Source organism: Leopardus geoffroyi, chromosome B1, assembly GCF_018350155.1.
Source record: "Leopardus geoffroyi isolate Oge1 chromosome B1, O.geoffroyi_Oge1_pat1.0, whole genome shotgun sequence".
NCBI lineage: Eukaryota > Metazoa > Chordata > Mammalia > Carnivora > Felidae > Leopardus > Leopardus geoffroyi.
In genome coordinates, this window is record NC_059327.1 from 53,316,677 (window position 1) to 53,338,303 (window position 21,627).

A 21,627-nucleotide genomic window follows, 5' to 3' on the forward strand; every position below is an offset into this window, starting at 1 on the left:
TTAAAACTCATTTGCACAAAACATAAATAATAAAGTTGTATTGTTAGACCTATAATGTAGAAATGTAATATATTTGACAATAGCAACACAAAAAAGAAGAGTAAGACTGACATTGTGTTAGAATAAGGATAGACATCATTTAAAATATGCAGGAAACAATGAACAAAGCCAGAAATGGAAATAATGTTTATCAATTACCTGTTAGTACAAATGTGTGCTAACATTTTTATGGCCAGCAAACTAAAACTTAAGGTGTGGGGAGGTTTATTGGGTTTATTTTCTATACTCATAAATTTGTTCTCTTCTTTCTTAAAATAAATCTGAACATGTTTGCTTTTCTTCCTCTGGTTGTTTCATTCACTTTTTAAAAAGGAAAATAAACATAAAACAAAGAAAGGAATTAACCAAATGGTAAATGGTTACCAATCAGCAGGTAACTCTGCCTTCTTTCTCTGGGGACAGGGTCTGGGGGCAGGGGAGGGCCACTGTCAGCACTATCTCCATTACCTTTCTTGTCAGTTGGAAGGGCCACTGGACATTGCCTTGATATTTATGGCTTTAGATCTCCCTCATATTATAAGTCTGAGGAAAACAACCCCTTTTCAAAAAAAGACATATGGATCTTCATCATATGGATGCAGATATATTCTGGACCACATTCTGTGCCGTCTTTCACTTCACCAACATCATCCCAAAATGGTAGTCTGTATCTTAGCATTGAAGTGAGTCCAATTAAAGCCACTGAAATGAGTCAAATGCACAGTAGAATGATCTCTTAAAAAGTGAATTCCTTTTTTCTAATGCTGACCTCTTCAATACAGATATCTTAGATATCACATTTTACATATGTAAAACCACACATACCACAGTGACCAATTTGGGGCATTTAATTCCCTGTTGCAACTTTGAGTTACACTCTGTCCCATGGCCAAAAATCTCCCTACATTATTCATCATGGCTGTTACATCTCTTTTTATAACAACCCCTGAATGGGATCCTGTCCTGCACATAGACATCTTCTGGCCACTGATAAGATGTCCCATTGCACCGCTCTGGAAAGCCATATTTATTGTCTTCATTTCTAAAATTTCATCTGATGGCATGAATTTGCAGTATTTGCAAAAAAACTCAAAAGCGCAATTAGCCTCAGGACTCAGTGCAGTTTGAAAGAACACATATCCTTTTCCCGATGTTATAAGGATCTGCAGTCACGCTTCTCTCCTTCAACCACACTGTTCCCACTGTGCTTCCATAGAAAGATGTCCCCTGGATTTTAAGAGTTGTTCATGCATTCTTTTTATGCAATAGTGTTACACAAATCAGCATAACAGCATTTACTGAATCGACTGGTCTTTAACTTTGTTGGATATGTTACACACACTGTTTACTCATATGTACACATTTTTTCATCCTGTTTCATACTCAAATTATGATTGAGCTCATGAGTCACAGTGAATGCAAAATCTCTCAAATTGACCCCTTGGAAACTTTCAAATACACAATCAACCTGATGCTTACATATCCCTGCATGTAAGTGATACTCAAAGTAATGTTAAAATATTTATTTACAAAAAGATGAGCCACATTAGGATGCAGGTGAGAATTAAAGATGATTATCTTCCAAGTACAAAGATTCTTCCATAGTTGACTTTGTCATGTATTCCATGGGATTTTCTTGACTCTAGATCACAAACCCAAATAAAACCACATCAATTGCCAATGAATCAAAATAAGAATTGCTATATTGGCTACAGTGCAGGTGTCCTCTTGCATCTATGAGATATTACTTTCTGAATAAAGAAATCAATTGTGGTCTACCACCACTGTCTGTTTAACAAGATATATGTGGTTCCACCATCCCTCATAAGAACTATATTTCAAAGAGGAATTATCCCTTTCTTAAAACTTCATTTGTGGTTCTTCTCCTTCTGTTAAGCCACAGTTTGTGGGTAGAATATTTGTCTCTTCACTGGCAATAGTATACACCAGATGTTTAAATGTAGAAAGCCTTTTGGGCTCGATTTCATAAGCAATATCATTTATCTATAACATTTCTCGAAAGCGACCAAAACAGGAGTTGAGGGCAACCAAGGGTTCCAGGTCCTTCGTCACATAACCACAGTAGTAAGTCATTTTGGACAAAAGGCTAGTCCTTGAAAAAAAGAACCTTGATCTGTGTAAGTGAACACTGGGAGGTGTCTGGACAGCAAAACTTCTTGACTTTCAAATGGAGAACGTGTCTCTGACCCCCAAAACACAGACTGTAAGAGTGCCAACATGGAGGCTTCATTAAGCCCCTGCCCATTCCCTTTACCCTCAAGGGAATTACCACTTCTGGAGACCATGGTATTGGGAGCACCCAACCAGAAAGGACCAAAAACACCTCCTGCCAGAACCGAAGAATAATCTCACATGCACCAGGGTCTTATGGAGCAATCATATGGATCCATTGATGAAAACAAAAGAGGACAGGTCAGGAAACATCACTTTTCACGTTCTCCCTCTGAGCTGGCTGTATGCAGTGCTGATTTTTAAGGATGTTTCTTTTGAAAGATTGAACTATCAGAGAAGAAACACTATCAAAATTAAAAGAAGTATAGAATGAAGATGGTTATGAGCATACTGGAGTAGAGAAGAAAGAGAAGGATCCAAGATAAAAGTGATTAGCGTTTGGCCCAAGACATCGCTCAATGTATTGCCTTGGATATGTTCTTAACATTGGTGAAGCTGAATGATATTGGAAGAGTAGGAGAGAATGGTGATTAACTGGAGATTGATAATTATTAAATCTGAAAAATGAACACATATGGATTATTTTACTGCTCTCTAATACATAAATATCTGTGAACATTTCCACAACTGACATTTAAAGCAAAAAGGCCTTGGGGAAAAGATGAACATAAATCTTAGTTTTCTGGGGATATTTCAATTTACATATGTTGACTTCACATAAATATTAATAGTTTTTCCTTTAAATTTCAAATGATAAATTACTTGGTCACACTACTCAAGAGATGTATATACAAAAATTAATCATAAATTATATTACAAAATCTTTCATGGTAGTTCACATATACTATATGGCACAATTATGTATTTACTTGTTTTCCCCATGCTCTCTCTTGTAACCCTGTCAAACTGTAATGTGTTAATTGCAAAGAGTCAACTATTAGTATCCATTGTAATGTTTGGTTACTTCAAGTAATAATAAACAAAGGTAGAATTTGAATGGGAAATATTTTGAGGTGTTAGATGTGTGTTACCAAACTGTGTTTATGATTAATTTTATTCTTTTTTTTTAAGTTTACTTATTTACTTTGAGAGGGGTGGGGAGGGGTAGAGAGAGTGAGAGAGAGAGAATCCCAAGCAGGCTCTGCACTGTCAGCAGTGAACTCACAAACAGGAGATAATGACCTGAGCTGAAGTCAAGACTCAGACACTTAACCCATTGAGCCACCCAGGCACCCCATATGATTGATTTTATTCTTAAGAAAAATAACATGTTGCATTTTACAATGAATATGTTTTGCTCTTGTAATTAGAAAAAAGTGTTTACTTTTTATTAAAAATAAAACCTATGATTCTCTCCTTCTGCCACAAAAAAAAAAAAAAAAAAGAAAAAAGAACATGTTTCAAATCCTCTGGCCATATGAAATATAAAACAAATTAACTTAGTTAAGAAAAATTGGAGGGGTGCCTGGGTGGCTCAGTCGATAAAGCGTCCTAATTCAGCTCAGGTCATCATCTCATAGTTCCTGAGTTCAAGCCCTGAACTAGGCTCTGTGCTGACAGCTTGGAGTATGGAGCCTGCTTTGGATTCTGCCTCCCTCTCTCTGCCCCTCCCCCACTCACGCACTGTCTCTTGCTCTCTCTTTCTCTCAAATATAAATCAACATTAAAAAAATTATATATAAAAAAAAAAGAAAAGTTGGAGATCGAGGGATAGTGTAGACAAAAGGAAGTGTCTTTAAAACTGAAGAGAAAATTAATGAATCCAAAAAGGAGCGAGGGAAAGTTGGGGGAAGGTGTGGTTGTCTTTCTGGGGCAAAATCATTAAACTCTAGCATTTTTCAAATGGCAAGCTAACCTGCTCCAGAGATTGACTTTCAAATGCGTTTATCTCATATTTGTGAAAGTGAGAAATCTGGCACTGGCACAACACTAGCTGGGATGTTCTCTCACTACATTCTTTCTTTGTGAAAAGAATTAATAAAAGCCACAAAATGGTGCAGACACTGTTACACCCTTGGGAAAAACAAATGAATGATATAGGCCTAGCATACAAATTTGGGCAGAGTAATTGGGATATGAATAGACTTGAAGCGCTTGTAAAATTGTGTTCAATATTTTACCTATAAGGTGCCTGTTTTATTTTTGTAGTGAAAGGTTCCACAGTCTTTATCAGGTTATAATGATATGTGATTATTTAAGGTAATGACTGTAAGAATCTCTAGCCCAGTTAAAAAAAAAAAAAAAAAAAAGAAAAGTCTGTTATGAGAGATCTAACACACACCACTCAAAAATCAATTCTCGTAGAAGGTGATATAAAAATGAAAGATGCCTGATTCAGAACGTACCATCTCCTGAATGCTTTATTCATGTCTGCTTACTTTTTCTACCTTGATTCAGTGTGCCTTGACTTCTTCTCTCTCTGAAATCATTTTCCTGTCACTTCCTTTTATGAAAAGCAACAATTGCTTCTTTATTCTTCGTGGAGAATTCCTTATTCCTACTTAATCCTACTAAAACTTATATCTCAACAATCTGAAGCCCTGCAGAGGGAAAGATTCACATAGTCAGAATCCCCGTATACCATACAGAGTAGACAGATGGTCATAATTTTCTTTGATTACCAAAGCCGCTTGCAAACCACTAAACTTGGTAGCCATCTCATTAAATCACTATTTACTCTTTCAAAAACACCACCACCACCACCAACAACAAAACTCTTACAGCTCAAGGAATTTTATCTCTGTTTTATAGATTTCTTCTCCACCATCTTATCCATACTCTGACTATGTTTAGCAAGCAAGTGGACAACGTATATAACATCTAGCTTATTTTACCTTCAAAACTCAATTTCATTGCTCTCTAGCCATCAACCCATGGCCATGACCTATATTATATTATATTATCACACTCTCAACTCTCCTGGTTCTTCCGTCTTAAATAGCTTACCACGATTTTTATTTTTAATCTAAATTAACTCATCAAATTCATAGAGGACTTAAATAACTGCTCTTTCCATTTTATTGCACTGTTTTCAGGAACACATTATTTTCCCTTCCATTTTCATAGCCTTTCGTGGAGTCCATTAATTCAACCACCATTTTCCCAACTCCTCAACCTAAAACGAACTGATTCCTTCACTACTACAACAAACTGCCATCACTCCTGGGAAAATGTCATGCTATGTTTAGGAAGATGCTTAAAAGAAAGTAATGCAATCGGAATTAGAATGATACCTTGATACCCCAGTCAAAAGGTTGAAATTATGAATATTTCTTTCACAAAACTCTTATACATTAATACTTTGTCTTTTGTTGTCCACAAGTTTTTTAACTTCCTGAATGTCTAAATTTCTTCATTAATGCACAGAGTGCTGCGCTGAAATTCTACATTTTTTTTTTGTCTTCACAACTTATTACTGTTGGCTTTTGATCATGGTTGTTTAAATGTTTAAGCCAAGAATTCCTCATTACCCTTGTTTTAAATACAGGATTCAATATTTGTATTAAACTTTACTATCAGATTGTAGATAGGAAAAAAGGATGTGCTTCAGGTAAACATCATCCTCATCATTAAGGTGACAAAGTACCTGGTTTACCCAAGTACTTTCCAAGTACTAATGTGTAGGCACCATACAAAATGCCAAGAACACATAAAAATAACTCAAGATCATGAGCCAGAATCTTTGTCCTCATTAATTATTGTATTTGATGACTCCAGAAACCAAAGCTTCTGAAGCAGTATAACATTTTCATTAGTAAGTGTAATAATGACATAGTATAGTGACTTCAAATTATGCTGCTAGATTTTCTATGCATCTTGTATAAATGCTTTTTCCTTCTAACAGTTTCTTCAAATTCATCAATATCTGTACTCTAATTACCACCTCCCTCTTATTCTCATTCATAGCCTAAATCAGTGTTTTCTAAACTAACTCCTCCTAAAACACATTTTTGTCCATCTCAACAAACTAAAATACAACTGAATAAGATACATTAAATGGCATGAATCCTAAACGGGATGTCACCACTTGGCAAGAAAGAATACTGTTGTTTGTGTGTATGTGTGCATGTGTTCATATATTCATATATGCACAAATATATTCATGCATGCATATATTCATGCATGACCAAATACTGGATGCTTCTCTCCTTCACAGCTAAACTTCTTACATAACTTAGCAGAAGAAAAATTAGTGAGGTTTTCATGATCCCTTCCAACTATAGTCCTTATACTTAGTTTGTCTCACCAATCTTATGGACAAAGATTTTTATTGGAGACCTCACATGGCAAAGGGAAATATAAATATCTTCCCCTGTGCCTCTCATTTGATTAAGATCAAGATTTAGCTGCTTAGCAACAAGACTTTCTCAGTTTCACACACCATGGCAACTGGCTAAAGTCCCTCCCAATTGTGACTTCACCACCCCCATCCAAGCTTTACTTCTAATTTCTTCTCAATATGAATAAATCCAACTAACTTTCTTACCCTCATCTTATATGCTTATTTAAGCACTTCAGTTTAGTACTTTCACTCATACTGTTCTCCTATTCCCAGATTGTTTCCTTAAGATTAAATCATATCATAAAACACTTGAAGGTCTAGAAAAAAAGTTTGCCCCCACTATTAAACTTTCTCTAAAGAAAACAGACATCAATAATCTTCTCTACTTTTCTTTTTACTCTCAAACAATATTTCAGAGACATTAGGTATCTGCACACAAATATGCTTCATCTCTAAGGAGAACTGTTGAATTGTCAGCAAGAAAAACCAAAAATAAAATTCAGAAGAGAGGCGAACAAAAAAATAGTGTGGGAATAAATTTAATAGGTAAATGGACTTGCTAGCAGTTAAAAATGCTAATCTGGGAAGTCTACATTTAGCAATTTGGTTGGATAAATCACAGAAACAAGTTTAGCTATGTCTTATCTTTGAGGGTTTAGCTTTGAGACAGAGAGGAGGTTTTCTCTGGTATTCTCTGCCAGTATGATTTGAGAACCTCAGAAATATTCTGGGTTCAGTTCCAAACTGCCACAATAAAGAAAATATCCTTTACCATTCCATCTAAATAAGTATGGACGTATACCTTTTCCATAAGTGGAGTTTCTCATTTTTCCATAGCTTTGGTCACAACCAGTTTGCAAAGGGACAATATTTGACCAAGAGGGTTTTAATCTTTTCAGCTTAATTTAAGCCTCTATAGGAACATTCAATTTACTTGAACATTAGATGGGTAGGAGGGATACATGCATGGGAATAGCAATATGCATTGTGTGAAAAATTTGGCTTTATCAAATTTTCTATACACTCTAGTCTTAATCAGATAGATAAGATGAAGGGTTAATTTGACTAACTTTAATTGCATGGATTTCTTTTCATAGTTTACTTTTATTCCATCTTGTTTGCAAGCCTTTAACCAGGTATAAAAGATGTATTAGTTGTTTTTTGTTTTGGTGACCAATAAATAGTTGAGAACTATTCATTTGTTTAAGATTATTTTAGCCATTGATGTTATATATGTCTGTTGAGTCTCTAACATTTAATTGTTTCATTTTTGGAGGAGGACAGTTACAGAAATTGTGTATCACATATTTTAATCTAGAAAATTTAGGCCAGAGTAAAACCTTGATACGCAGAGATAAAAATCTAGTGTCTCAGATCACTCTTGATAAGTAACTATATTTGGCTCTTAATAAATGTGAGAAACTGAGGGCATTGCATAAGTACTTACAAAGACCACCTGTCCATATAAAGAACACATGTTTATATGATAAACACGAGAAGTTCTTTTGATTAGTTAAGGGGTATATTGGAGGAGTTTTACACTGAGGAGACAAAAATGTATGCTTATGCCTACAGTAAGGAACAATTATCTACATTTAACAGATCCGACTCGGAAGGAAAAAATTAATCTTGGGGAAGTTGAACAAATCATGCAATGGTTTTGTATGGTTTTATAAAAAATATTTGGGCTGTAATTTCTATAATTAGTTTCTTCTCCCTTTATTTTCTGATGTCTTTGGATCTCTTTGTGGATATTGGAAATATTAGTCATCAGATAACTTTAGGGATACACACACACACGTGCACACACACACACACACACACACACCACCTCTTTTTTATCCATCCATCCATTGATGGACACTTAGGTTGCTTACATGTTTAGCTTTTTATAAATAATGCTGCAATGAACACTGGAATGCAGATACCTCTTTAACATAATGTTTTCCTTTCCTTTGGATAAATACAAGTGTGCCTCAGAAATATTCTGGGTTCAGTTCCAAACTGCCACAATAAAGAAAATATCACAATAGATCAAAAATGAATTTTTTAGTTTCTGGTACATATTATGTTTATACTATCCTACACTCTATTTAAAGTATATAGTAGCATCAAGTCTAAACAAACAATGTACATACCTTATTTTAAAAATACTATATTGCTAAAAAACGCTAATCATCATATGAGTTTTCAGTGAGTCATAATCCTTTTATTGGTGGAGGATCTTACCTCAGTGCTCATGGCTGCCGACTGATCAGGGTGGTGGTTGCTGAAGGCTGGGGTGGCTGTGGCAATTTCTTAAAATAAGACAGCAATGAAGTTTTCAACATCAATTGACTCTTCCTTTCACAAACAATTTCTCTATAGAATGCAATGTTGCGTGAAAGCATTTTATCCACAATAGAGCTTCTTTCAAAATTGGACTCAATCCTTTCAAACCCTGCTACTGCTTCATCAATGATGTTTATGTAATATTCTAAGCCCTTTGTTGTTATTTTAATAATCTTCACACTGTCTTCACCAGAAGTAGGTTCCATCTTAACAAACCACTTTCTTCATTCATCCATAAGAAGCAATTCCTTATCTGTTAATGTTTTATCATGAGATCACAGCAAGTCAAATATTATAATAATGAAAAAGTTTGAAATATTGTGAGAGTTACCAAAAATGTGACACAGAAACATGAAGTGAACATATGCTGTTGGAAAAATGGTGCCAATATTCTTGCTTGACTCAAGGTTGTCACAAACCTTCAATTTGTAAAACATGGAATATATACAAAATGCAATAAAGCAATGTGCAATAAAACAAGACATGCCTGCATCTGAAAGTGAATTGCTAAATGATAGTTCTATTTCAATTTTTTGAAGAACTTTTCTACTGTTTTCCATGGTGCCTACCCTCAATTTATATTCCCACCAATAGTCACATCAAAGTGCTGACCTTGATGAAATAATTTTTGTATCTATTGAGATATAATTTTCTCAGGTACTCTGTTAATATCAATCATAAAGATTTTTTTTGAGTCAGAAATACTTTCAAAATTTGATCATGATGACACATTATTGTTTATAAAAACATGTTGAAATTTATTTGCCATAGAAACACTTTAAGAATATTAGATCTACTCTCATAAAATAAATTGCTTTGAAAATTTTGCCCTTGTCAGGTTTGCGAATTAAGATAACCCAAAACTCATAAAAAGAGTTTGAGCCATTCCTTTTTGTCTCCAAAGTTCTTGAAAAATATTTTTTGGCAGATTTCTCTGAGAAAAATTATATTTATGGAAGATTTCACTGAAAAGTTATCTGGGACTGGCTGAGTCTTTGAACGCTAATTCAATCTCTTTAGTATTTATTTCTACTGTTGGCCTGGTAATTTAGATTGTTCAATAAACTTGCTTAATTGTCTAAATTGCCAAGTTTATTGGTAAAAAACTTCCTATTTTTTTTTCATTACACATGCCCTTTGTGATACCCATTTTCATTTCTGCTCATGGTAACCTGTATTTTCTTGTTTTTACTTTTTTCCTCAGTCAAATGAAGGTTTTATAATGTTTTAATTCATTTAATCAAATTTTATCTTTGCTGATTTTCTCCATTGTGCATTTGTTTTAGTTTCATTGACTCTTTCTCCTAGTTTTGTTATGACTTCTAATTGCCATAGATCTAAAGTGTGGTTATTTTCCTAGTTTTTGACATGGAAAGTTAAATCAATGTATCTTCACTTTTTTTTGTTGTTGTTGTTAACATAGGTATATGACTACATTTTCCCTAAAAGACTGCTTTAGGTTAAATACTATGTAACTTAATATATTGTAGTTATTTGTATTTCAATTCAAAATATTTCCTAATTTTTGTTTTGAATCTTCATTGACATATAGATTATCAAAAATATATATAAGGTGTGATATTATATTGTGATTTATTAATAAGAAAAATGTTTGGTCATCATCCATCCTTTTTGGCAGAGCTCCTAAACCCTTAAATCTCCCAAATTAAGAAAGCAATACAGTTGTCTTTTGTTACGTTAATGAGGCTACTTTTGGAAACCACTTAAGGATGGTGGTCGGCTCCCAGTGGAGCCAACAATGTTATTAGAGAGTTAGAACTTCCAGTCTCAACTTGTCCCCCACCATCACGTCTGTAGAGGAGAGAGGATCTGGAGATTGAGTTCAGTTACCAATGGGCAATGATTTAATGAATCATGCCTAGGTAATAAAGCCTCCATAAAACTCCAAAAGGACAGGGTTTGGAGAGCTTCTGGATTGGTGAATGAATGGTGAGACCTGGAGAGAGTAACATTCCCAAGAAGAACATTCCTTTTCCCTTCCTACATACCTTGCCCCGTGCATCCCTTCCATCTATCCCTTTCTGGATTATATCCTTTTATAATAAAACGATAAGACAATCAGTAAAAAGTTTCTCTGAGTTCTGTAAGCAACTCTAGCAAATTAATCAAACCCAAGGAGATGGTCTGTCAGAAGTACAGATGACAAACGAGGGGACAGGGAGTCTTATTGGCCTGAGCCCTTTACCTGTGTCACCTGGAGCTAACTCTCAGGAGACAGTGCTAGGATTGAGTTAAACTGTAGAATACCCAGATGGTGTAAGAGAATTATTTGATGGTGTGGGGGTACCACGGCTCTACCTTAGAACTGGGTGCAAAATCTTGGTTGGTAACCAGATGTGAGACCAGTGTCACAATTGTCCCAGGTAATTGGAATTTGTCCTGTTATCTTTAATGCGATTGACTTGTAGATTAAATATATAAGGTTTAGGAAACGACTCTTCTTGATTAAAACCATATGAAATTTGTTGGGACTTTCTGGCCCACCATAAAGTGGCTTTTGGTAATAGTTTATGTGTGGATGAATCAAAGTCAATTTAGCCATTTTGAGTTTAGTATTTCTTTTCTTATATATATAATAGATCCAGTTTGTTAATTATATACCAAAAATCTTATTCTGCAGATTTGCTGTTTATCTTTTCTATCACTATTAAGAGAATTGGGTTAAAATTTTCCCTCTTGTTTACTATGGATTTCTCTACCTCCATATTCCTCCTTATATCTTTGTTTTTTATTTGTCCTTTAAAGTTTAAGAGAGAGAGAGAGAGAGAGAGCACCTGTGCAAGTGAGGGAAGGGCTTGGGGGGAGGGAGAAAGAATCTCTCCGGAGCTGGACACAGGGCTTGATCTCATGACTATGAGATCATGCCATAAGCCAAAGCCAAGAGTCAGACACTTAATCAACTGAGCCACCCAGATGCCCCCCCCCCCTTATATATTTGAAGTTATATTAGTGGGTGCTCACATATTAAGGACATCCTACCTCCTAATGATTTGTCTTTTATCATTACAAAATATCCCCCTTTATTTCTAGTAATGCTTTGTTCCCCAGTCTTCATTATCAGATAATAAGAGAATTAACACTAAGTTAATTTGGTTAATCTTGCATAAAAAATTATTTTTCAAGTTTTTACACCCTCTAGGTCTTTATTTTTAAATTGTGTTTTTAGTAAACAGCATACTACTAGGTTTTATAATACTAGATTTTTACACTCTGAAACATGTCAGTCTTTTAATTTCTTAATGTAATTCATTTTACATAGGCCTTATATCTACCATAGGTTTTTTTTTCTATTTTCACATACCTGCATTATGTTTGTTTCCTTCTTCACTTGCCCATATCTTTACTAATCAAATACCATTTATTTTGCCTTTTTTTCTTTTATTTCTTATATTTACATATCTTATCATTTTAATGGTTCCCTTTCGTTCTTGTTTGTTTTTGAGAGTGAGAGACAGAGCGCAAGAAGGGAAGGGGCAGAGAGAGAGGGAGACAAAGAAACCAATCCAGGCTCCAGCCTCTGAGCTGTCAGCACAGATCCTGACAAGGGGCTCAAACCCACAAACCGTGAGATCATGACCTGTGCCTAAATCTGACGTTTAACCAACTGAGTGACTCAGGCACCCCTTAATGGTTACTTTAAAGATTGCAGCATGTGTTCTCAATGTCATGTACTACTATGCATATCATTAATTTACCTCTTCCCCGTACTGCTAGATGCTTAGACCTGTTAACTATTTGCATACCTCCCAGCTTTTGTGATAAATACGTTTGCGTTTTGTTCTGCACATCTTTATAATCCATAAGATACTATTAGTATTGTTTGGTACATTATTTTTAATTATTATATCCACATAGTGTTTCTTGTGCATTTTATACCCACCTGCACATTCATGCTTCTTTCTGGTATTATGTTTCTACCTACCAAAAAAGAAATTTCAATATTTGAGTGCTAACTGCTGGCAATGATTTGTTTGCCAAAGGAAAGTTTTGTTCTCCTTCATTCTTGAAGGTTGTTTTTACAAAGTAATTCTACTGTGGTAATTATATTTATCAAGTAAATATCTTATTCCATTATCTTCTACATTCAAACATTTTGTTCAGGTCAGCCATCTATTTTATTGTCATTCCTCTTAAGAAATATATATCTGGCTGCTCTTAAGATCTCTCAGTGTCTGGTTTTCAAGTTACTCTTAGGTGTGAGTTTGTGTATTTATACTGCTTGAAATTCATTCAGTTTTTTGAAGTAGTGAGATGGTATGTTTCCATGCTTTTAGGAAATTCTCTGACATATCTTTTTTATTATTTCTATTCAATTATCTTTCTCCTCCTCCACTGGGGCTCTATTTTACTAATTTTAGGTTTGTTGATCTGTTTCACATATCACTAATCTGTATCCTAATCTTTAATATTTTTCACTATGTGTGTAATTGATATTTTTTCACTGACTGCTCTTCTAGTTAACTAATGCAGTTAATTGAAGAAAGCAGTCTATAATTCAAAATGTTCGCTAATTCCCTGCATTTAGTTAGTTTATTTTTTTAGTTCTAGAATATCTTTTTGATAATTTTGAATAGGGTTCTAATTTTCTGGTGAAAGTTATCTATCTTCTTTCACATAGTTTATTTTTCTTCTATTTTCTCTAAAATAGTAATCATGGTGGGGTTTTGTTCATTATTGTCTTTTCCACTCTCTGAATCATCTTTTAGATGGCTTCTAGCATCTCTTTTACTGTCATTGTTGGTGTTTTCTCTTTACCATTGGCCACAATTTTTCCCTCTTGATATGTGTGATAATTGTTTTTTATAGTCTGCTCCATGTTATGTATAAATAACCCTAGAAGTTCAGGGAAGGCTTTGAGATTACCTTTGACTTGAGAAGTTTTCATCTGTCTTACATTTGGAAGATAGGCTGACTGATAATTCCAATACAATTAGCAACTGAGTTGGTCAGCAAATAGTGTAGTTTTAGTAAGACAAATATATCTTGCTGTACTTTCTTTTGAGAGCCCATATGCCTCTATTTTTTCAGCTCTAAAAGCAATTGGTGATTATGTTCTGATATTCAAATCTTCAAAACTCAATTCTCTAACCTATTTCCAAACTCCTTCAAAATCAGGCTAACATTGTAAAGGGAAGGTAGGACATGTCCTAAGGAAATCCTCCTTTTCCACCAAATCTTTGATTCTTGAGTACAACAGATTATAGAGATTTCTTCCTTTAAAGGCTTCAACCTGTCTCCCCAGCCTCCCAGAGAGGACCTAAATCTAGCAAATGTGTTATAGAGAAAACTGATTTTGAATTTGATGCTCATTTAGTGTCTCGTCTACCAATCTGGTCTCCTATATACACTAAGAAGCTTCAGGCTTCTCGTTCTCCAACAGAGGCTTTCTAACTGGGATGGCCAAGTTGATCCTTAATTTGTATTCAGAATCATCACATTACAGGGAACAGTCACTTTTGTTCCCAGGGAAAAAGTACTGATATTTCTCATTGTTTTCCTTTCCTTTTAGTTTTTAAGTCTTTTAATCTTCATTTCCTTCATAGTTCTCTGATACTTTAAACATATAATTAAAAAATGCGTTTGGTATTGCACAATTGTTTCTATTGTTGTTTTCAGTGGGGGAAAAAACTTATCTACCAAGACCTACCTAGAAATGAAAACATTTTCTTTATCTCATTTTATAACCAAAGAAACACCAAAGGTTGAGAGACAATTCTTATTATCATCCTGTTCTTTCTTTTTTTGGTTGGAAAATTGAGGTACATTTAAGTAATTTTAAGATGGGAAAGGTCAGTGGTAAAGAAAAGCTCAAACAAACAAAAACTGGCACCTCCTGACTTTCACTTTCCTCATTACACAAAGATTAGTACTGTAACAGTCAGGATTGAGTCAGAAAAAGTAAAACCACATCAGCAATTTTAGGGGCACCTGGGTGGCTCAGTCAGTTGGCCATCTGACTTCGACTCAGGTCATGATCTCATGGTCTGTGGGTTTGAGCCCCACATCAGGCTCTGACAGCTCAGAGCCTGGAGTCTGGTTTGGATTCTGTCTCTCTCTCTCTCTCTTTCTAATCCTCCCAAGCTCGCACTCTGTCTCTCACACTTTCTCAAAAATAAATAACATTACAAAAAGAAAAAGTAAAAACACATCAGTAATTTTAGAGGGATAGAATTAAGTACAAGAATTGGGTAAATAGATATTGAAGAACAAGAAAAGGGAGTCATGTGCTACTAACTTGTTAGTAGGCATGAAATACTAACTGTTAAAAGGTGATTTCTTTCAAGGAGCTAAGGAGCAAAGGGAAGAGCTTGAGGGTTACTGAAATCTAGAAGACTGTAGGTCTGACTGCGTGGATCTGAGACCCAGAACTCTGACAGTAGGTAGTGCTAAGCTGGTGCAGAAGATTTGGGATACTGGTAGGAAGCTCAACGATCTGCAACTCAGACCTCTCAGGATAACACACTGATGCTGGATGACAGTGAAGTTGGTCTGCAGTGAATTTAAAAAATATACATAAATAAGTAAAGAAATAAGTATTTTCAGTAAATATTTTAGTGAAAAAATATGTAAACGAAGTATAACTGACAGTGTAAAGCATGTTATTGAAGTGATATTGACATACAGGAAGCAAACAGATCTCCCAGGTTTCCAAACTCTCACTCATTCCCCTTATTGCAGATCCCTATAGGAAGAGGGCCTGGTGCAGCAGAATATGGTCCCTGTGATGAAGTGTACAAAATGGGAAGGGGATTTGAAGCTGAGTAACTTGAAAACTGGTACACAACCCATGTGCCATGCTTTTTCCCAGAAAATATAAAGAAAGAAATTTTAGGCAAAATGGATCTTCTAATTGTTTAAAATAATGAAGAACAAGGAGAAACATTCCAGGAAGAACCTTGTTTAATGCATACTTATTTGGGTACATTTTTTACTAGTGATGGCCTTTGTTTCCCACCTTTACCCTGTTGAAGTGATAGGCTAGCTTGACTCTGAAGTCTTTGTGGTGGTTTTGAGGGTTGAGCTTTTTGTTGTTTTGCAGATTGAGTCGAAACCTTACTCACTTGTCTTGAAGGAGCCCTACTCTCTTGTCTTAAAGTAGCCTTACTCTCTTGTCTTGAAGGAGCCCTACTCTCTTGTCTTGAAGGAGCCCTACTCTCTTGTCTTGAAGGAGCCCTACTCTCTTGTCTTGAAGGAGCCCTACTCTCTTGTCTTAAAGTAGCCTTACTCTCTTGTCTTGAAGGAGCCTTACTCTCTTGTCTTGAAGGAGCCTTACTCTCTTGTCTTGAAGGAGCCTTACTCTCTTGTCTTGAAGGAGCCTTACTCTCTTGTCTTGAAGGAGCCTTACTCTCTGGTTTTGGAGGAATATTTTGTGCTTGTTTTGCAGGTTGAGTAGGAACATTTAGCATCTGTTTTGAAGGAACCTTTTGCACTTGTTTTAAAGGAAACGTTTGTGTTTGTTTTGCACTTTCAGCTTCCTTTTCCTTTGATTTTTTCTTCATGCAAAGACAAATAAGACAACATAATAAGAGAAGCAACCAAAGAAGTGAGAATGCTAACAAGTAACCCCTCTTTATTCTTTCTCTCTTCGGGGGTGGTCCACTATCAACACTACCTCCATTGCCCCGTTTTAGGCAGTTGGGTGGATCCCACAAATAGTTGCAATGGCAGTGATGTTTATTGTTGCAAATTCCCCTCAAGTTACAGAACTTAGGTGAACAACTACTATCCAAGCGAGATATATGGACACATTGCCTGTCAATGCAGAGATGTTCTGGGCCACACTCTGTGCCATCTTTCACTTCACCAATATCAGGTATGGGCATCCCAGAGTGGTAGTCAATACCCCAGCAGACGCCGTCATTGGAGTGAAATTGATGCACAGTATAATGTTCGATCAGAGTGGGAATTTCTGTCACATTCTTACACTGAACTCTGCCACACAGGCTGTCTGAGATATTACATTTTATATATGCAGCATTTTTGAGACCACAGTTACCAAAACGATCACCAAGAGTGTTTATTTTTTTGTAGCAACTCTGACTTGCACTCGTCGCCTCTTGGCCAAAAAGCTGCTTACACTGTTCATTGCGGTCATTACAGTTCTTCTCATAGCAATAGGCACTTTCATTACAAGGAATTCCATCCTCCACATAGACATCATCTGGGCACATGTGGGATATGCCATCGCACCACTCTGGAAGATCACATTCATTGACCTGTTTTCTACATATTTTTCCTGATGGTAATAACTGGCAGTCCTTGCAACAAAGCCCAAAAGCACATGTAGACCCAAAGCTCAAAGTGCAGTTTGACAGACAGCAGGCATCTTTTGCACAACTCTGTAAAGGTCCACAGTCACACTCCTCTTCATCTTCAATAATACCATTCCCACAACGTGTCTGTGAAAACATGTCCTTTGTATGTATAGTGTAGAACAAACATTTTGCCTGGTGTATAGAATATCTCCAAAAATAAGAATAACTACAATTGCTAAATTTAGTTATTGGTGGGTTTGAAAAATGCATTATGCATTTAGGCACTGCACATGTACAAAAGTCAGTATCGTGAGTCATACCCAAATTATGACCAATATGATGAGCCATTGCAATTGCAACAGTGCCCAAGGTTTTTTCTACATTAGTAACAATTGCACAATTAATGTGTGATTGACACAGTCCTTGAACATAGCCTAAGCCACTCATTCCTCGTACTGTCTTATTTATAAAAAGGTGTATAGTATCATGTGGTAGGCGGATATCAAGGTTTTCCTTTTTCCAAAGGCAAAAATATCTCAGAGATCTCCTTATATCATTTACTTCAATGTAGTTTTTTTCAGTCCAGAACTCCACACCAAACAATAGCAATTTAAGACCCAAGACGTCATAAATGGAATCCACTATATTTACAATAGTATATAGGTCTTCATTAAACTTTGAAATGTTCTTTTTTATATGAAGATATAAACTATGGTCCACCACCACTGCTATTTCAATAACAAACATATGGAGCCACCAGCCCATATAAGAACTTTGTTTCTGAGTAGAATTATTAATCTCTTGAGACTCCCATTGGGGTACAATTTTCTCTCGCATAAAGTCAGAGTTCATGATTGGGAATTGGGCTTCCTCACTCTCCATTTTATATACCAGATGTTCAAATTTAGTAGAAAAAGTCATGGGCTCAATTTCATAAGCAATGTCATTTATCTGTAACAATCCTCGAAAACCACCAAAACAGTAACTGAGGGCAACCAGGGATTCTGGGTCTCCCTCCACATAACCATGATAGTAGCAGTCATTCTGAACAAAAGGTTGGTCCTCAAGGAGAGCACCCTGGTCTGTATAGGTGAACACTGGGAGGTGTCTGGACAGCAAATGCTTCTTGACCTTTATATGGACAATGTGTCTCTTGCCCCCCAAATGCAGGCTGTAAGAGAGCCAGCCTGAAGGCTTCATGCCTCTGCCAGTGCCAGGTATCCTCAAAGGAATCACCACTTCTGGAGGACTATTATATTGGGGGTGCTCAGCCTGGGTGTGTCCACAAAAGAACAGACACACCCCAAACCAGTGTAGCAGAAGTATGATCCTCATGTAGAGCAGACCTTTAATCACAGTCATTATGAAGCCACCATTATGGAAATATTGGTCCAGATGCTCTGGCTTCTTATCCTGAGCTGGTCAATATGAAGGGCTAATCATTTGGGATCTGTGTTCTGGCAGAGTTGAACCATTACAGTATCACCCCTATAAGTAAAACAAAAAGCAACATGTGGATGGAAGTGGTTATGCCTGGTGAAGAAAAAGAAAAAGGCATGCAATAAAAGTAATTAGTGTTTGCTCAAGGAATAACCCAGGAAACTTCCTAGAATTTGCTCTTAAGTATTAATCCAGCAAAAAGGGACTCAGGGTATACAGAAGAATGAAAACTGGCCACGGATTTATAGTTTTTAAACCTAGATGATGGGAAAATAAGGATTTATTGTACTATTCTATAAATATGCATATGCATGAACATTTCCAAAATTAATAGTTAAAACAGAAGGGTCTTAGGGTTAGGTTACCATATATTGCTGGGATTGTCTCAATTTACACATGTTAAGTTGGCATAAGTAGTAAAACCTCTTTCTGTTTTTCAAACTCAACTGATTAGTTAAGAGACATTTTTTTTTGTAAAAAGCACTTATAATATTTTTAATATTATGATATTTTAATATTAATTTAATATAAATAGAAATATAATTTAATATTAATTTAATATTAATTTTAATATTTTTCATGGTGCTTACCACATACCTCCCTGAAGCAAAAAGGTTTATTTCTTTTTTCTTCCTTACATTATTCTTACTAGGCTTATCAGACTAGAAATACTCAAGAGCATTATTTGTGCCTTTCACAAATGTTGGTATCTCCTATAATGCCTATCTTAATTCTTTACGTAATAAAAAATGGTTGACTTGACTTTTATTGTTCTTTGGAATGTTACTCAATAGTGTTTATTACATTTTTAATATAGAACATCATTCAAAAAAATTGGCCAATTTAATTTCTGCAACAAGGTCATATAAACTCAGTTTCTCTGCTTGTTCCCTCTAAATGTAACTAAATACCCTGAAAACATTCAATGAGAGGGAGAAGGCGGGCCAACATGGCAGAGAAATAGAGGTATCTGTACTTCCCGCATCTCTCAAACAAAGAAGTACTCAAGCCAAAGGACTTTGAACCCCAGAAGTCTGGGAGGAAAAGAGACTGAGTCTTAAAAGGAGATACCGGGACATCCTTGATGGGATATAGGTGGGTGATTGTGAACTGGAGGAGATAAAATGGGCTGCATAGGCATCAAGGGGAAGGATCCCCTTTTGTGGAAAGACAAAGGGAAGAGAAAGAGCGGCTGGGGAAGCATAGGACTGTATCTGGACAAGAGATAAACCTTGGACTGGGACTGAGAGAGATCCCATAGTTAACTGTGGGGCTTTCTTTGGACTGGGGCCAGCTGCCCCATTCGTGCACCTGGGGAAGGGAGCCAGGTTCTGTGGTAGGTTAGGGTGCAGGCTGCAGTAGGAGAAAGTGGTCCCCTCCCTGGAGTGCTGTGGGATGGAACAAAGCCTGCTGTGTCCGCCACCCCCAGGCTTGGCAGCTATGTCAGTGGTGCAGTCCACAGCTGGAAGTGCTCCCTGAAGTGCTGCAATAGAAAAAACCAGCTGGGACCACATCTCAAGCTGCACAGAGAGGCACCTCCCCAGTGCAAGAGTGCACAGAGTGGGACTTTGAATCCTAGCAAAGCACAGGGTCAGGGGAGTCAGTGAAACCAGAAGGACTGCCCCCTCTGCACCTGCAACACAGTAAGGACAATTTGAATGGAGTCCACCAGGTCGTGGAGAATGGACTGGGTATCGCCATTTCCCCCCCTCCGCCCCCACCACCACCAAGGCAGGACCTATAGTGGAGGTGGGACCAGCCTACACCAAACCACTCCCCTCCATGCCGGGTAACTGTGTATCTGCTGGAGCAGATAGATGCTGTGCAACCAGATGGCTCCATCATCCAGACCAGTGATGCTGCCTAGCCTGGATTAATTCCAGGACAATTTTTGTTATTTAGATGTATTCTCCCTTCTTATCTCTTCCCTCCTCTAGCTGGTTACTCTGGTTGTTGGTTTGTTTAAGCAGACATATTTAATCCATTCTCTTCATACATGTTCTACACCTCCTTCTGTGCTTTCCTTTCTCTCTCTCTGGAATAATCAAGCCGTATAGTTTCTCTGTCTGGGTACCTTTATCTTCGTCCCCGCCCCCTCCTTCTTTATTTTCCTTTCTCTCCCTGGTTTAAGCCATTTAGTCTCTCGGACTGTCAATGTATATTTTCTCTTTGTCCCTGCCCCTGTCATTTCTCTCTTTCTATGTGTTCTTCCATCAGCACCGCCTCTACTCTGTTCTTTACTTGTACTTGTTTCTGGTTTTTTGCTTTTGGATTGTTTTTGTTTGTGTGTGTGCTTTGTGTGTGTGTGTGTGTGTGTGTATCTGTTTACTTGTTTGTTTTATTTGTGTGTTTGCATGTCTTTGTTTCATGTTCATCTGTTTGTTTTCCTTTCCATGGTTACTTCAAGGAAAAAAATCAAAGCACACCTCGTGGTGGGTCCAAAACATCATTACGAGTAAAGAAATAAAATAACCAAAGACACAACAACAGAAAGAAAGTAACACTCTCCAAAAAACACCTCCTAAAGGGCCAGGCCCTGGATAGTAGATGACCACCCTTTAATATAGCATTGCTCACAGAGGCAGAGCACATAACAAGCTTTTAAAACTCATACTGGACAGAAAACTAGCAAAAATTATGAAATGTGAGAATTCACCTCAAAAGAAAACCCAGAAAGAAGTGACAGCTAAAGAAATGATCAAAGCAGATATAAGCAATATAACGGAACAAGAATTTAGAATAATAGTCGTAAGATTAATCATTGGGTTTGAAAAAGGCATAGAAGACAGCAGAGAATCTATTACTGCAGAGATCAAGGAACTAAAAAATAGTCATGATGAATTAAAAAATTCTATAAATGAAATGCAAAATAAAAGGGAGGCAGACACAGCGTGGATTGAAGAGGCAGAGGGGCAAATAGGTGAATTAGAAGAAAAAGTTATGGAAAAAGAGGAAGCTGAGAAAAAGAGAGAAAAAAAAAATCCAGGATCATGAGGGGAGAATTAGAAAACTAAGTGATGCAATCAAATGGAACAATATATGTATCATAGGAATTCCAGAAGAAGA

General features: G+C 36.4%; 1 protein-coding gene across 3 annotated transcripts in view; it reads right to left on the reverse strand.

Annotated features, from left to right (window-relative positions):
• Positions 1-15,748: 15,748 nt before the first annotated feature.
• ADAM29 (ADAM metallopeptidase domain 29) overlaps positions 15,749-21,627 on the reverse strand; it is a 77,867-nt gene continuing 71,988 nt past the window's right edge. For 2 of the 3 annotated variants that reach the window (XM_045462589.1, XM_045462580.1), the window contains one exon: positions 15,749-18,609. In XM_045462589.1, the coding sequence (XP_045318545.1) occupies positions 15,778-18,483 (2,706 nt within the window). In that variant the 5' untranslated portion in view covers positions 18,484-18,609 and the 3' untranslated portion in view covers positions 15,749-15,777. The remainder of the gene's footprint in view (positions 18,610-21,627) is intronic. The other variant, XM_045462594.1, reaches the window with a different exon arrangement.